Source organism: Mus caroli, chromosome 4, assembly GCF_900094665.2.
Source record: "Mus caroli chromosome 4, CAROLI_EIJ_v1.1, whole genome shotgun sequence".
In the NCBI taxonomy this organism is placed as follows: Eukaryota; Metazoa; Chordata; class Mammalia; order Rodentia; family Muridae; genus Mus; species Mus caroli.
Window position 1 is genome coordinate 118543603 of NC_034573.1, and position 17529 is coordinate 118561131.

At 49.8% G+C, this 17529-nt stretch overlaps 2 protein-coding genes across 5 annotated transcripts in view; both read left to right on the forward strand.

The window, feature by feature from the left end:
- The window catches only part of Phc2 (polyhomeotic homolog 2), a 97332-nt gene extending 91366 nt beyond the window's left edge, over window positions 1-5966 (forward strand). For 2 of the 4 annotated variants that reach the window (XM_021159386.2, XM_021159387.1), the window contains 3 exons: window positions 354-495; window positions 1263-1539; window positions 4588-5966. In XM_021159386.2, the coding sequence (XP_021015045.1) occupies window positions 354-495; window positions 1263-1539; window positions 4588-4742 (574 nt within the window). In that variant the 3' untranslated portion in view covers window positions 4743-5966. The remainder of the gene's footprint in view (window positions 1-353; window positions 496-1262; window positions 1540-4587) is intronic. The other 2 variants (XM_029476099.1, XM_021159388.2) reach the window with 1 other exon arrangement.
- Window positions 5967-11864: 5898 nt separating this feature from the next.
- Window positions 11865-17529, forward strand: part of A3galt2 (alpha 1,3-galactosyltransferase 2) — a 16383-nt gene continuing 10718 nt past the window's right edge. The window contains exons 1-4 of the mRNA XM_021159411.1: window positions 11865-12626; window positions 14034-14117; window positions 14266-14355; window positions 14651-14788. Coding sequence (XP_021015070.1) covers window positions 12514-12626; window positions 14034-14117; window positions 14266-14355; window positions 14651-14788 — 425 coding nt within the window. The 5' untranslated portion in view covers window positions 11865-12513. The remainder of the gene's footprint in view (window positions 12627-14033; window positions 14118-14265; window positions 14356-14650; window positions 14789-17529) is intronic.

Below are 17529 nucleotides of genomic sequence, written 5' to 3' on the forward strand. Positions count from 1 at the left end.
CGTCTTCAGCCACGTCGCCCAGGCTGTGCTGATGGAGCCAGAGCCCCTCGGTCAAGCTTTATCAGGCCAAACTCCAGCAGGACAGTAAACACGAGTTTCCTAGCATCGTGGTGTGTGGTAACCACAAGCACTCATGCTCTGAGGAGTTAAGCATGTCAGGGGCAGTCCTTCATGTCTTCATGAGACCAGTTTTAGAAGGCAACTGTTATCACGCCCTGCCTCCCAAGAAGGGCTCAGAGCTCAAGTGCCTGCCCAGAGTCTCAGTGCCCTGGAGTCAGGATTTGTACCTGTAGACAGCTGGGATTTTCCCAGACAGTGGCCCCTGCTTTGACTCGATTGCTCCTGTCTGACAGGTATAATGTGGGATGCACCAAACGAGTGGGACTTTTTCACTCAGACCGAAGCAAGCTGCAGAAGGCAGGGACCACAACCCACAACCGCCGACGGGCCAGCAAGGCCAGTCTGCCCACACTCACCAAGGACACCAAGAAGCAGGTAAGAGGCCACACAGCCTATTCCCACAGGTGCTCCCGGGTTCAGCGGCTGCTCCTCTCAGCACTCCGCTCTCCCCTCTGACAGGTCTCATACCCAGCCTCCCGGGGCCTGAGGACATAGACCTTACCCTTTCCGGTAGTCTTTTCCTAGAACTACCCCCTCTTGGGGCTGCTATCCATTCTTACTTCTTGGGTCTCACCCTGCTGGCCCTGTGCAGGCAGGCTGTTCCCTCTATGTCGGGCTGGAGACATGGCAGCAGCCCCCTTTGTCCCCCACTACCTCTGTGCCCCTGTGAAGACTGCAGGTCTCTGTCAGAGCCATGGGTATTCAGCTATTAAATATTTTCCCAGTGTCCATGCCAGGAACTCTGGTAGGCACTAATGATCCAAAGACATGGTCCTAAAGAGACTCACACCCTAGCATGGCAGCCTTCATCCTATGTCTGTCTTGCTGTCAGTGGGTGGTAATAACTTTGTCTTGCACCTTGTTAAGAATCTGCTAAAAGCTGCAGTTCAGAATATACACACTCCAAGGAGTCCCTCTTGCTAGTCCAAGTCACGTGGGACACCACATGGAGAACAGACCACTGTGGCGCACACGGAACAGTACATGTGGCAGTGCCGAGGGACTGAGGGCTCTGAGCAAGAAACACAGAAGCTGCCCCTCCAGAAAGAGTGAAGAAGAGGGAGCTGGGCCTGTCTCTGCCCCTCTTGGTGCCGGAGCGGTCTGTGCCGCCGTCCTGAAGCCATGTCTCTCTCTGCTCGCAGCCCTCAGGCACTGTACCCCTTTCAGTTACTGCCGCCTTGCAGCTGGCACACAGCCAGGAGGACTCCAGCCGGTGCTCAGATAACTCCAGCTATGAGGAGCCCTTGTCACCCATCTCAGCCAGCTCGTCCACCTCACGACGGCGCCAAGGCCAGAGGGACCTGGAGCTCCCTGACATGCACATGAGGGACCTTGTGGGCGTGGGACACCACTTCCTGCCGAGCGAACCCACAAAATGGAATGTAGAGGATGTCTATGAGTTCATCCGCTCTCTGCCAGGTAAGCTCCTTGGAAAGTCTTTCCCTGATAGGATAACGGAGAGGGAGTGGGGCACCTCGCCTCCCTCCAGGAGGAGCAGGACCCAGGGTGCAACAGTGAGGGCCAGAAGGCTCCTGCATGTGAACGCATCTGTTTTAGCACAGCACAGACCCTGAGGACAGAACTGAAGCGGGCTTTGGCAGGTCGGGAGACTGCCTGAGGGAGCAGTTGAGCAAGGGCAAGGACAAGCATGCTTGGCTCAGGGGGCCTGTGCATAGCCCTTGGGATGGGGGGCAGATAGTGCCGAGGCTGCTGTCACGACTCACACGTGGAAAGGCAAATGATCTAGTATTTCAGATTCTTCCAGGGGAACCCTGAAACTTCTCAGCTTTTTGCTAGCCTCATGCATCCACTGCCAGGTCAGCAGCACTGGTGGCCACGAGCCTGTGCCAGGATAGAGTGTGGTATAGAGGTTAGGAGCACAGACTTGGAGGTCAGACAGGACTGGATCTAGTTGTAGCACTCTCACGTAGCCCAGTGTGTCTGTTGTCCATCACTGGACCTCACACTTGTCACAGACCAGGTACTTATGGTGAAGACTAGGAAGCCCCTGCAGCCCTGCCTCAGGGTCCCTTATAACAGGGCAACTTTGTGTCTGTCAGCCAAGGCTGAGACAACCTGGAGACTTCTGGGATCATAGGGTCCTCTCATACATGGTTTGCAGGAAGGGCCTGACTGTTGAGCCTTGTGTAGCAAGCATGACGACAGCAGGGTTTCCCCATAACTAGAGAGCAGCCAGAAAAGGCCATCATGCTCTCTTGGGCCTAGCTTCAGAAATCACATTCTGCTGTTTCTACAGTGTCTCATTGGTCACACAAATAAGCTCTGTCCTTTGCGGGAGCCCCCAGGCTGTCTTAGTCAGGGTTTCTATTGCTGTGCTGAAACACCACGACCAAAAGCAAGATGGGAGGAAAGGGTTCATTAGGCTCACAGTCCACGTGTAATCCGTCACTGCAGAGTCAGCCCAGGATCTCCAGCAGGGCAGGAACCTGAACACAGGAGCTGATGCAGAGCCATGAAGGGGTGCTGTTCACCGGCTTGCTCCTCGCGGCTCGCTCTGCCAGATTTCTTACAGAACCCAGGATCACCAGCCCAGGGGTAACCCCACCCACCATCAGTCACTGATTAAGAAAATACCCTTCAGGAGGCATTTCCTTGAGTCAAGTCTAGGCAGGAAGATCTCTGGCCCTGTTGCACAGGTGTGGTTCCCCACTCTAGAGATCTGAGAACTAACGCAGGTTGTCTCCTGCCCACCACACCACACCCCCGTATCTAATAGGTAACCAAGGAGAGAAAGGGAACATGGAAGCAGCTCCGACCCACACCAGCCCTGGGCAGCCCTTTTTGCCATTTCCTTCTGAGGAGTTAAAGCCTGGAGCTGTTCTTACCACCTGTGCTTGGTCCCACCCTCAGAGTAACCTGCCATTTCTGTGAAAGGCAGCCTGAGTGTTCAGTGCAACTTAAATTACAGTGCTTATTATAATTCCTGCTTTTATTTTGTGTTACCTCTGAGCTTTTCAGTCCCACCTGGAAATATTTCTTAATTTTCCTAAGATCTTTATAGTCTCTGAGTCTTGTTGGGGGTACACTCCCTCAAACAAAAAATACACCCCAAATTCTTTTTCAGATAAGTCTTTCTATAATGTTGGGCTTGTTCTGCAGCTCTTAGGATGCTTGGGCATCTCCAACTGCTCAGAATCTACGAAGCCGGCCTAGGAACACCATGGAGAGCTCTCTCCTCCAGTCTTCAGAAGGCTGGCGTTTTGTTTAAGACAAGATTTCTTATGTAGCTCAGGCTAGGCTTGAATTGCTCACAGCCTCCTGCCTGAGTCTCCCAGTGTTTGCATTACAGGCGAGAGCCACCACAGCAGAGGCTTAAAGGAAACACATAACTTACACCGTCAGCTTCACAGGCGGCCTCATCCTAGCCTAGAAACAGCTTGCTTTAGGGTTTTTCTGTTTGTTGTTGATTTGTTGGTTGGTTGGTTGGTTTTTTGAGACAGGGTCTCACTATGTAAATGCATGACTGTTGTGGAACTCTCTCTGTAGGCCAAGCTGGCCTCAGACTCACAGAGATCCGCCTGCCTCTGCCCCTCTGCCCCCCAAGAGCTGAGTTTAAAGGCGTGCACCACCACACTGGAAACTGTTTTCTAATCCCCAGACCTATTGGCCATCTGAAGGGCCCAGGGCTTCCTGAGCCAGCAGATACTAGTCATGGAGTACAGAAGCGCCCACTCTTTCCTTTTCCCTTCCTCCTTTCTCCAACAAGAAGCCAGACAGCACCCTCAGCCTTCTGCCTGAAATGTCTTTTGCCACTCAGCTCACTGGGAACTTTACACTTTGGTTCCCAGCCCCATGCTGCCACATCTGCAGCTTCCTGGCTGGATGCAGTGGAATCCCAGCCCTTCCACCTACCAGCAACTCCTCTCTCCAACAATGTCCTCCTGCACTACAAGACTCAGGGCCCCAAATTACCTTAGGCAGTCATTGTTGCTCTGCCTATCCTAGCTGCTCCTGGCCAGTACAGTGCTATCCCTACAAATTCAAATTTTTTTTAATGTTCTACCTCTCTGTAAGGTACAAAATCTGTATTATTGATATATTTCTATGACATAGATCACTTCAAAACTTAGCTTTAAGCAGTAATGACCCATTCATTTTCTCAGAGCTGTGTGGGAGCATCCATGAGGCCTCTCCTGCTATCTACCAACATCTGCCTACAGGGGGCGGATGGAGCATTCTGATGTGGTGGTCAGTTTGCCTGAAAGGGTAGACAAAGCCGCTGCTCTTCCTGTGAACTTTCAGCAGCCACATGCTTGCCCTCTGCAGCAACCCTAGGACATTTAGTGGAGGGAGAGGTCTGAACAAGGGTGTGTCCAAGACTCCCTGGCTCAGTGGTGAGCCTCTCAGGCTGAGACAAGAAAAGCAGGACTGCCCTGAGGTAGCATCCTGAGGCCTTCCTGAGCCAGGGCTTGTCTCTAACTGCTACTGTTCGTCCATGGTCCTTAGGCTGCCAGGAGATCGCAGAGGAGTTCCGTGCGCAGGAGATTGATGGGCAAGCCTTGCTGCTGCTCAAGGAGGACCACCTAATGAGCGCCATGAACATCAAGCTGGGGCCTGCCCTGAAGATCTACGCACGCATCAGCATGCTCAAGGACTCCTAGAGTCTCTGCTGCCTGCCCACTGCACCACCAGGCAGCCAGGATTCTAACCCCATGCAGGCACCGCCTCCGGATGGAGCAGAGCCTCACGGACATTCCTGAGGAGCCCAGGAAAGGGCCAGCTTGGAGGGAAGGGGCTCTCCCTAGGGGTGCAGCTGGGAGGAGGTCCGAGTACCTCTTCAGTGGCTCTCAGGGGCCATTTCTGTGGAAGGGGTAGAGGTAGGTGGCACAGAAGATGGGGCTTTGCGCTTGTAAATACTGATAGCACTGGCTTCCTCCAAAGTCCCAATGTTCTAGCACCCCCCTCTTCTCCTTTCTCTGTCCCCCATTTTCCAGGGGGTTTATGGTCAGGGCTCCCCAACCTGAGTTGGGCTACTTCCAAGGGCAGCCAGCAGGCCTGGACAGAGGTCTTGAAAGCCCTTGCCTTCTCTTCCCCCCACCCCCCTAAGCCTGGTTAACCTTCCGTTGCCAGCTTCTCCCACTTCAGCCTGTTCCCACAGCACCGGGGGTTCTACCCCTGTACCCTCTGCAGGTGGAGAGAGAGAAGCTGGGCCCAGTTTGGCCATGCCTGCTGGCACAGACGCCTTAACTCTGTGTGGATGACTGTGTGACTGGGAGCCTGGACCGGCTGACAGGCCATGAGCTACCCGCTGGCATCTCCAGGTTTTTTGTAGCAAACAGCCACTTAGTGCTTTGTCCTGGACTCCACTCAGCCTGAGGCTGGGGAATAGAAAGGGCAGACCCCAAGAGTTGGAGATTAGAGGTCCCCTCCAGATAGCAGGAGGTTTCTAGGGAGGTCACCTCACAGCAGGCTTGCAGTATGTCCAGCTGGTTGGCGAACACGAGGAAGCTGCAGGGCTGGACCATGTGGCCAAGCCTGCACCTCCTGTGGCTTACCTGCCTGCCCACCCTTCGCACATACACCCGTGGCAGGGAGTGTGGGACTGAAGACTGGCTGAAGGCACTGCAGAAGCAGCCCTTGGCTTTCTACTCCCACACTTGCTTGTGAAACGTGTACCAGCTACCTAAGGAGGGCCAAGGCAGGAAGGGCCAGGGCCTTCCTCTGTCCTTACCAACTCTGGGAAGTCAGCTCTGCCCGAGAGGGGCGGGCACTTTTTCAGCTTGCTATAACCCCTTCCCCATACCTCCAGGCAGGGTTGGAAATGAAGGACTTTTTTAACCTTTTCTTTTGTTTTTAAAAAATAAATCTGTAAAATTTGCCTCTTCTGTGGCTTTCTCCCAGTGATAACGTACCTAAGGTGAGGAAAAGGACGAGCCCTGGGTTGGGGAAGGATGCACCTGCCTAGGGCTGGATCACTGAGTTGTCCAGACCCCAGATCAACATCCCTCAAAGGAAAAACCCAGCTCTGAGCCTCCTCACCTGCCATTCCCACCAAGGCCACCTGGAGAGGCCGCATCTCAGACTCCTGCCTCCAGGAGGTGTGTCTGGATGGAGCTGCTCCTTGTTCACAAGAGAGCGGGACCTGAGAATGGCTCGGCTCCACCCAGCACTGACCAAGCATTGTATGCTAATCATGCAGTAGAGATGTACATTGAAGAAGAGGCACTTTAGCCTTTCAGAGAGGAAAGATAGCTGATGTGGTGATACTGTAAAGGCACAGTGAGGGCAGATGAGACCAAAGCTGGCCAGACGGAGCTGAACACAGCCAGGTGCTAACTGGGATTGGCTGGCTGTGTCTTGTGTGAAGGTGACAACCCAGGGTGTGTGTAGCCTAAGGAGCTGGCTGCCACTGAGCTGCAGTCCGCTGGGCCTTTCTTAAGGTGCCTTTGAACCCATCAGAACCTCTGAGGGGAGGTTGGACATGGTCATGTGAGAATCAACACTCCTAACCCTGAGGACCTAATAAAATGGGATTACTGCACACTGTAGGAGATACTGAGTAACCCCCTGTGAGAACAGGACCTGGACCGGCTGCTGTCTCAGAGCTGGAAAGCCAGGGGAGCTTGGGGGAACTAGCCTGAGTGGGGTGAATCCCAGGGAGCCCCCCGAGTCAAGAGAGCCATCCACCTGTCCTTTTGCTCACTGTGGGCTGTGTGCTTAGGCAGCCTAGATGGCCTTGGCCAGTGTTGCCACTGGGACCTCTGTTTTCCTTTGTTAGGAAAAACCACAACAAAACCAGGTCCCACTCAAGTTTTAAGTGTGTGATGGAGAGGAAGCCAAGGCTACTCAGAAATCAGTGAATTTAAGTTGGCTGAATTGTCCATCACTTCAGATGAAAGGGCCCACCCAACATGGTTGGTTTTGTGTAGTCACAGCTGATCGGGTGCTAAGGGTTACAAGAGTGAGCCTGCTCCTGGCTGCTCCCATGAATTTGAAGGTCATACTCTGGAATATACATTTGTTCCTGGTATTTACACTTTACTTAGACTTTCACAAAGGTTTGGTCATGACCCACAATTTACTTTTTTTTTTTTTTCTGCTGGGTATGGCGGCACACACCTTCAATCCCAACATGCAGAGGCAGAGGCTAGCAGATATCTGAAATTGAGACCAGCCTAGCCTACAAATGAGAGTCCCAGGACAACCAGGGTGGTTATACAGAGAAACCTTGTCTCATAAAAATTTTTTTAATTAAACTTTGGAAATACACACTTTAAACGTGCACATGTTTAAACATACACATAAGAGATGGCTCAGAGATTAAAAGCACTGTCTGACCTTCCAGAGGTCCTGAGTTCAATTCCCAGCAATCACATGGTGGCTTACAATCATCTATACTAGGATCTGATGCCCTCTTCTGGCATACAGGTATACATACAGACAACACTTCATACATAAATAAATCATATATACATATACACACACAAATATGAATAGTTCCCCTAAAGGAAAGGCTAAATACAACATTCTGATGCTCTGTCAATCATTTCTCTATCTAACATAAAAATACCTATCATACCACTTAGCTGGCTTCTGGGCTATCCAAAAAAATTCAGCTTTTTAGCGTACTACCAGTGTGAGCTTCAGAGTCATGATCTTCCGTGACCGAGACCTGGTGACAGCTATGTGCACCCCACATTACTGGGGAGCCAAAGAACTTGGGGAGGAGTGAAGTTAGCCAAGTCACAGTGCAGAGGGTTTTGGCTCCAGCTGGTGTGAGTGCCCCGTGGGGGATGATGCGATTCTCTGACCTGAGCCCCTCCCAGAAACAAGCCCTGATGGAGAGCTCTAGGACCCAAAGGGAGGAGGAGGAGGAACAGACCAAATGGCTACTCAGGCCTTCCCATGGGTCAGTCTAGGCTCACTTGCCCACTCCTCTGTAGATGATTGGCCCCAAGGGACTTCCCAGCTCTAGCCATCAATTCTTTCCTGTAAGCCTCACTCTTAGTTTCTGAGTTTATTGGTGGTCCATCCCAGACTGCCTCGGGGTGTGGTTCCTGAGCCCAGGAGGCAGAAAGGAACTGGTCCCCCCCTCCCCCATACCTTGTCATTTTCATTGTGAGTAGGTCATTTCTTCTACCTCTCTGCGCCGGAAAAAAAAAAAAACCCTGCATGGCCGGTTATCACCAATGGCTTCTCCCAATGGCTCTCATTGAATTCAGGTGAGTGAGCTCAGTGCTGGCCAGGTGGGAGCTACAATTCTGAGCTCCAGACTGACTTGACACAAGAGGGGTTCAATCAGGAGGTAGTGTACCTGAGGGAACAGTGTAGCTCCAGGAACAAGATGGGAGGAGAGGAGAGAGGGGGGAAGGCAGAGGCAAGCTAAGGAGATCACTTCCTTTGTCCCCCCCCCTCCCCCCCGTGAGGCAGGAAGCCAGGGTTCAGGGCTGCTCTACCCCCTGTATCTGAGAGCTCTCGAGAGCAGGGAAAGGGATCAATGAGCTGGAGCCCACAGGTCCTTTGGCGAAATCTGACCAAGAAATGTGAAGGCCACACAGGTCTTTCTGGAGTAAAGCTCCAAACTGGTGCCCTGGAGGAGCAGAGTGGCAGGGCAGTACAGTCATCCCAGAGCCATCTGGGTCCCAGCTGTCCGCATGTATCCCTTTGGAGCTCGGGCCACTCCAAGCCGGCTCTGCCTGAATGCCCCCACTAAGACCCAGTGTCCAAGATAAGCATTGGTTTCCCTACTCTGGTGTGGGAGAGGACAAGGGGGAAGACTGGCTAAGAATGTGCGACAGTCACCGGTGACAAAGAGAGGTCCATGCCAGCCTTTCCCTGTCCCTGCTGCGGGGCCACTCTAGCCTGCTATCGGGGTTCAGAGTAGGCTTCAGGCAGAATGGGAAGGGTCAGGCTTCTCACAGGAGCCACACTAGCCAGGCATGAGACCTCGGGATCCAGGGACCTTTGTGAGAGGAACGGAGAATCACACTGGGTAGGTCAAGGCTCAGCCCCAGCACGTACCAGCCACTTTCCTGAGCACATGAGACCCAGTCTCCTCACTAACAGCATGGTAGCAATCCAGGTTCCTCTCCAGGCACTTATCTCCTGGAGCAAATGGAATTTTAATCAAAGAAGCTGCAGTGGGGTGGGGAAAGTGTGAAGTTAAATCTACATTACACTTCATGACTTCATTCAATTCTAGCAAATGATTGTTAATGCCACCAACAGGTTCTGGGACTTGGTACCAAGACTACAGAGTCTACTAGGATAATGAAGAGTTCCTAGGGCAGACACGGGTTAGGCAAAGGCCAAAGGGGAGGTTTGGTGAAGGTAGCGATATAGGAAAGGGGACCATATGTCAAGGATCCTGGAGATGAGTGACAGAAGCTGGGGGAAGCGCTTGGGCAAAGTCAGGGGTGACAATCCCAGGAAGCTAGTGACAAACCCAGGAAACGGAATGGTTGGGGCTGAAGGGTGGAAGCCAGCAGCCTGACTGGGAGGTCGCTACACAAATCCACATGTAAACCAGCAAGGCAGAGGGAGGGGAGATTGCAGGTGAACCTGAGAGGAGCTTCCGTGTATAAACAGCAGAACCTGGAGACAGCTGTTGTCACGGGAGAACAGGCTTTGGGGGGGTCCCAGGAACACAAGGAGAGAAAGGATGGATCAGGCAGGAACGCACAAACTGGTGGTTTAGATGCTGTGAATTTAAGGCGTGTGGGTAACACCTGGACAGACACAGCAATCTTGAGGATACAAGATAGCTGGAGCTGGAGCTGGGGCTGGTGAGATGGCTCAGTGGGTAAAGAGCACTGACTACTCTTCCAAAGGTCCTAAGTTCAAATCCCAGTAACCACATGGTGTCTCACAACCACCCATAATAAGATCTGACGCCCTCTTCTGGTGTGTCTGAAGTCAGCTACAGTGTACTTATCTATAATAATAAGTAAATCTTTGGGCCAGTGCAAGCGGGGCCGACTGGAGTGAACAGAGGTCCTAAAATTCAGTTCCCAGCAACCACACGAAGGCTCACAACCTCTGTACACCTACAGTGTACTCATATACATAAAATAAACAAATATAAAAAAAATAAAGAAAGAAAGAAAGATACCTGTGGCTGTTGCCTCAGGAATATGGGATGGTAGGTACATTACACTAGTTAACAGACGGGGAGGAGCCTTACTGTGCATCATTGAAGACAATCAGAGGGCACTGAGTCAAAAGCAGTTTTAACAGGCCCTGCCTCTGTCTCTGGAACTTTTCAACAATCACCGCCACCAGTCCGGTGGGTCCCCCATAATCTGTATCTAACAGCAAGCAGCAACATGTGGCAGCTGAGCTGCCGAAACACGCTGTGTTAAGTCGAAAGTAGAAATCAGACTTAGGACTTAGAAAAAAATAGGCAAGGAAATATATCAATTTTCACACTGATTGCATATTCAAAGGACATTTTGGATGGATATGTTGGTATAAATAAAAGTCCGTAAAAATTTCCACCTGCGTCTCTTTTGTAACGTGGGTACTCAGTGATGTCTCAGTGTGTCTCAAGTGTGTGGATCACATTTGGTCCTGGGGGCTTTGCTGTCCTAGCATCCCTCAGTAGATGATAATACAGCGATCAGGGATGCTGTGCCTATCAGCTGTGGCCACACTAGAAGAGCCCTGCCCCCTGGAAGTGAGACCTGCCTCTCCATGAAGTTCTGGTCCAGTTTCTGCTCTGCTGTGCGCACGCCTCAGCCACGCCTCTCACTGGCCACACAGACCTCCACCCTCAGATGCACGTCAGGCATTTACCCAGAGGTCAACCCCAGGTATCCTTCTAAAAACCTGTCTTCCCCCTCCCTCCCTTTTTTCAGTGCTGGGAATTGAACTTAAGAGTTTCATTCGAATGACCTCTGGTTCTACTACATACACACTTCCACACCTCCACATGCATGAATCTGTATACTCATGAACACATACACGTAACACAGACACACAGCCTCTGAGGAGATGCAGAAAACCCCTCCTATAATGATTGTAACATGTCCTTAAGGGGTTCCTTTTGCCCCACTTTCTGGGGTGTACTTCTATTCTTGCTCAGTAACTGTCAATGATGCGTGTTGTTTTTAGTTCCCACCATTGTCATTTCCTGTTCCCGTGAAAAGCAGTTTTCCCCATCTTCATGACAGATGCATTTAGCTACTCCTTTTGGCAAGACACAGGAGCCCTTTTCAGGTGTCTACAAGCAGCTCAAACAAGGCCTGTCCCAGACTTGAGACCCACTCTGTAAATACCTTCCAGGCAGCTGCCAACGAAGCTGTGTCTCCATCAACTGCAAACCTTTGGCTTCTTCAGCTTCCACCCGTCTTTACTCTTTACTGTCCAGCTAAGGATCATGGCCCTCCACACCCTTTTATACCACCTCTCACCTACATTGGCTTCTATCCCCTTAGCTAACACGCACAAACCTAGCACCCAATGCCTGGGCTGGCCTCCTGCACCTCTGTCTCCCTCCTATGCTCCTGATGAATGCCAGGACTCTCTATTGATCCCTGGCCCCTAACTGGGTTTCTCATCTCTAGTGTTGCCCTCCCACTCAGCCACTATGTCTACGTACAGAGTACAATCTGAATACTTCTACATATTTTTTTTCCAAATAAAATTACCCCAACACCACCCCATCACCACCCAACAGTAAAAACCTTCCCTTAATGGGAGGAGGTCCCAGGGTACACTGGTATTTCCTTGTTAGAGGCTGCCCTTCCTCCACAACCCTTTCTAAGTAGCTTTTAGTTCTCTGAGGCCTGGCTTACAGGTCAGCAACTCCAGGAAGTCTTTGAAAGCCTCCTGCCCACTCCCATCCCCTCCCAGGCTCATTAACCAATATTCCTTGTGTGTCGCCTCCTCCCCTGGGTTCACTGTGCAGAGCCCTGCTCTTACTCCACCTGCCTCAGTCTTCACTCTGCATCCTGAAGACAGGTTTTGTCTTTCCATCTCACTTACCTTGATGTCTTGGACCCAGCACAAGGCTTGATGCCACAATGTGACCATGAGCAGGGCCGAACAGACCTTGGCAAACATCTTGATGTATGACCATCTTCTATACAAAAAGGCATCTTCTTCGAACGGATGGACAGAGGCTGGCGCTGTTGGACATCAGAGGACAAGGACCAAAAGCTAAGCAGCTCCCTAAAAGGCCAAGACAGTTCCCAGGAGACGGCTTCTCACACTGTATGCTGGCAACCTGTCTATTTTTGCCATAGCTCTTTTTTTTTAAGGCGATCTTTTTATAAACAAAACCTGTCCGTGGGTTCTAATTTGTATGTCTTTGCCTACTAGTGAGGTGAACATTTTTCCATTTATTTGACTACTAAATACATTTTCCCCCCTTCTAGAATTAAGCTTCTGGTTTGCCATAGGCACTGTTAAAGGAGGTTGGTCTCTTAGGAAATGGCTCTGGGGACAGAGTTGGGAGTGAGCTGGCCAGGGTCACATGGAAGTTGCCGAGAACAAGAAGGACAGAGACAAAGAGGCCTAGGGAAGCCAACCTGTGGACTTTCACGGTAAGTGAGTGTGGCAGAGGGAGGGACTGGGCTGCATGCAGGTTTCTGGCTTAGTCACCCTTCTGAGGCACCCTATGCAGAGTGCTTCCCACAGGAGCATAAGCGCAAGGCGGGCTCATTGAGTAAATCCTAGGCACATACGGTGTGGAGCTACTCCAAGAGATTAGGGAATCTGATGTAAGTGGCCTTCTTGAAAGAGATCGTAGAAACTATTGCGGGGAGTGGGCAGGTGGAGGATGGAGATATGAGTTATCAGAAGGAAGAGACCATGTGAGTGGGGTGCATTGGCCAGTGCCCTTAGCAGCTAAAGTCAGTGGAGCAAAGGCTTGCTCCAGTCACTTGGCTGGTATTAACTCCAAGTTCAGGCTCAGCCTCTGAGGATGCTATTCTCATTACTCCATCTCATACATGAGGACTGATGCCCAGACAGCGAGTGTTGCTAACAAATGTGATACCAGATACCTGGGCCCCGTATCTGTTCTTACAGATGAGATGTTTACAGACAAAGCTAACAAACAAAAGACCTAACCATGGACAAATTCCAGTGCCCACTCCCTCCAAGCCAGGTCTTGGGCCTTTGAGCTATGTGGGAGGAATACCAGCCCAGGTGGAACTGGATGCCACCGACCTGTATCTGCCCAGTTCTTTGCTCTCAGCTACCAAGCCACAAATTCCTTTCTCCTCTTGGACCTCACCGGGCCCCATCCAAGATCAGCCTCACCACATGTCAAGCGCACCAAACCCAAATGCCACTGTCCTACCTGCCTGCAGGCTCACAGCCCTGCCACGGTGCTGTCCAAAGCCAAGGACAAGACTCAGAGCTCCTTAGACAGATCCTGCCAGGAAGAAGAGCTCATCCAACCCAAGGCATGAAGGGCAGCTGGGAAGAGGATGGGAGGTTCTTCAAGTATTGAGATGGAGCTGGGCGCAGCTCAGTGGTGGTAACTTTGCCTAATGTGTGAGGCCCTAGCTTTGATCCCCTAGCACTGTAAAGACAATGCTATCTTTAAATGCTGAGGTATAAATAAGACGCCTTATTTATTAGCAGAAACATACGAGAGTCAGCAAAACCTACAAGATGTAGGACAGATGTCCACTGTGATGCCATCTGTGTGTGTGTGGGGGGGGGGACTCAGAGAACTAAGTATGCTATAACATCTGTATGTGCCTTCTCTGCCCAGACCATCTCTGGAAGGATGTGTGACACAACGATACCATTGATCACCTCTATGCAGAACTGCAAAGGCTTTGTGCCGTGCAAATTCTTGAATCCTTTTGAATGTTGGTCCTGTGTGAATAGAAGAGTAGGTTCTAACTCAGAAATCAAACAAAGCAGGGAAATCAGGCAATCATTTTTCCTTGTGTTAAGTCAGTCTCTGATGCCCTTCCCCATTCCCACTTCCCCAGGGCCAAGAAGAGACTCCTGTGGCGGTTCTTCCTGTCTGCATTTGGTTTCTTAGGCCTGTACTGTTACAGGTTCATTATTATCAGGTACAATTCCTTCCCTGGGCCGAGGGCTAAAGTGGATCTTTCCCAGGACCTCCTGGAGGAAGGGAAGGGTGGTAGCTGGCTCAGCTTGGGCTCTCCTTACCCAACAAAGAGCACGCCTAATGTCTCTTCCTGCTTCCACCATGCCCAGGCTCATAGAAGGCTCCATCCCCATAGGCACCTGCCCTACAGCCATAATGCCTCTGCTGAGGGACAATTTCACAGGAGTACTGCACCACTGGTAAGTATCCAGTGTTCTCATATGCAGGATGTCCACAAACTATAAAGGTCTGCCCCTGGTCCCTGGCTTTCTGCTCACCCACACAAAGGCATTCTGGTTTGGGGAATCCAAAGGGGGCCCATCAGATCACATGCCACCCAAGTTATCACGTTGGTTCTAAGACAGGGGTGCTTAGGGAACAGGTCTGATATGGCTGTGGGTCCCTAGGGCCCAGCAATGGGGCAGTGGCAATAATTAGCTGCCAAGCAGCTGAGTGAATACAACTATTTTTCTTACTCCACCTGCTCCTGACCAGGGCCCGGCCTGAAGTCCTGACCTGTACCTCTTGGGGAGCACCAATTATTTGGGATGGCACTTTCGACCCTCATGTAGCCCAGAAAGAGGCAAGACGGCGGAACCTCACTATCGGGCTGACTGTGTTTGCTGTAGGCAGGTAAGGCCCAGGGAAGAGATCATGCTTGTAGGTAAGGAACAGAAGGATGTGCCCATGGACAGGGATTCATGAAACTTTGTTCCATGCCATGGGAGCTCACAGTGCAGCTATAGGCTGTACCCACTGTTTCAGACTCTCAGGCAAGCACAGAAGCACTCTCAACTGTCCCCTACTCCCTGGACATCAATGCCAGAGTCCACCTAGCCCAGCAGCCAGGGCCCCTAAAAAAGAAATGTGCCTGGAGTTAGGTCTGGCATACGTGGAAACACTGGGGGTTTGCCGTGAGGGCATAAACTAGCTTTTCAGATCAATGACGAGAAAAGGGGGTCTAGCAACTGGTTAAACTATGGTGGCACACGCCTTTAATCCCAGCACTTGGGAGGCAGAGGCAGGCAGATCTCTGATTTCAAGGACAGCCTGGTCTACAGAGTGAGTTCCAGGACAGCCAGGACTATACAGAGAAACCCTGTCTTGAAAAAAAAAAGAAAAAAGAAAAAAGAAAACAACAACAAAAAACAAAAAAACAAAAACAAAAACAAAACAAAAAGAAAGAAAGAGGCTCTCACATAGTGACATAGTCACTGTTTGGAAGTGAAACATTAATAATGACCATGTCAAGGGGGCAGCCACAGAAGCAGGTGACTGAGAAAGACAAAATCATTGCAAGTAAGGCATACAAAGGTATAAATGTAACTCTTTTTTTTAAATTTATTTATTTATTTATTTATTATAGGTAAGTATACTGTAGCTGTCTTCAGACACTCCAGAAGATGGCATCAGATTTCGTTAGAGATGGTTGTGAGCCACCATGTGGTTGCTGGGATTTGAACTCAGGACCTTTGGAAGAGCAATCGGCGCTCTTAACCTCTGAGCCATCTCACCAGCCCTAAATGTAAAACTCTTCTAAGTCTGAAATGTAATCGTTGTCTCAGAGGTTTGCCGCCTCTGTCTGCTAACCTAGGCCTCGTCCTGGAAGCTTCCAGCCTCTGTACAATCTAATCTAAGCCTAGGATGCTTTCAGCCTCTGAGACTTAACTGCTCAATCAGCTCGCCTATTCTAGCTCTCTCTGAGTTCTGCCTGGCTGGTTCAATTCAACTGCTCTGGCTCCAACTCCGGTCCAAGCTGACTGGTTCAAACTGGCTCCTCTTGCTGCTGTTTGAATTGCTCCACTTGGCCTCAAACTAACTCTAGCAATCTGAACTAATCTTCTGAATCCTTCTCACTCTCTGGCTCATTCTGTCTTCACCTGTGTCTAGCTTGTTCTCTCTTCAACCTGTCTCTGTAAAACTCCCCCAGGAAAACCATCTCTGTTTCTCTCTGTACTTCTTTATCTTAGGGAGCCCCTCTTTTCTCTCCTCATGAGAGTTAGGTGGGAACAGCCTACTTGCCACGGATGGGGCTCAATCAGCCCCCCTCAATCCATGGGAAATTAGGGGTTCTGGCAGGTGGGCATGTAGTTAGTGAGAATTGACAGACAGACACAGACACAAGGGAGTGCTAAATTCCAAGCAAACACCAGACTTTTAATACAGGAGAAAACCAAGAAAGTCAGGCGAACACATCTGCCAAGTTACATTGACAAAAAACAAAAAAGAATGCATACATTAAAAGATGGCAGGAGCCAGGCCATGTTTACAACTGAGAATAGGAACAACCCTAATTAAGATCAGCTAAATACAGGAGCAAGGTGAATGCTCTGATGCAATGCTAGTCTATTGTTAAAGCCAGGGGTTCTTTAGTAAATATCTGATTATGCTATTCCTCAGGGCCTAGTGAAAAAACCTGCACCAGGGGAATTCCCTTCTACTAACCCTTTCATGAATAATACTACAACCCACCTATTTCCTAGACCATTGTGTATTCCTGGGTTTGGGAGTGACTTGGCTATTGTTCTAAGTAATTACTATGTAGATTAGCTCTGAGCTTTTCTAACTCTGTTCAAGTAAATTGTAATGCCTTATTATTTTCACTGTCTCTACTAGAATTGAATTTCAATGTTACTGAATAGATAACATTCTTACTGAATTCAAAGCTCAGGGTCGACTTCAAGGACTTTCTAGGAACCATTGGAACACTGGTAGAGGCTTAGCTATATGTCAAAATCAATCCTTAAAGGCACTTATAATAAAACAATACTGAAAGAGAGCACATGGATCCATACACCAGAATAACACAGGGACAGGGTTTGAGTATACGTGCTATAGGAATGCTAAGGTTCCAGGAGGCTAAGTTTTCATGAAACTCTTTGCCTCAGGACTGTTTCCAGGTCTCTAAACCTGTAATGCGAGTCACTACTGGAGTGGATGTAGCCAAAAGCCCTTTCTTTTATTATTTTTCAGCCAAAGTTCCAGAATGTCCCACTACAGATCTCAGAAGAACTCTAAAGATGAGTGGAGACACAATGATTACTAATAAAATAATGACAATAATAATAGCAAGTAGGATTATATATTGAACCCAATCCAAGGGATTCAATGCACTTAGGTTTTTTTTAAATCTCTGGTCAATTCATCAATGTTCCAAGTGTCCCAATGACTTCTGCTAATATCTGAAATTTCTGCCTTTCTAGCCTTAATATTTGCTATATACTGTCCTATTGTTAAAACTACTTAACCTTTGCCTTCAATTTTTATCTATAATATTCAGCTGTATTAATATACAAATTAAAACTTGATTATTCAACATTTTAAAACACCATCTACAGCACACAATTTAATTATCTGTGCTGAAGCAGGAGGAA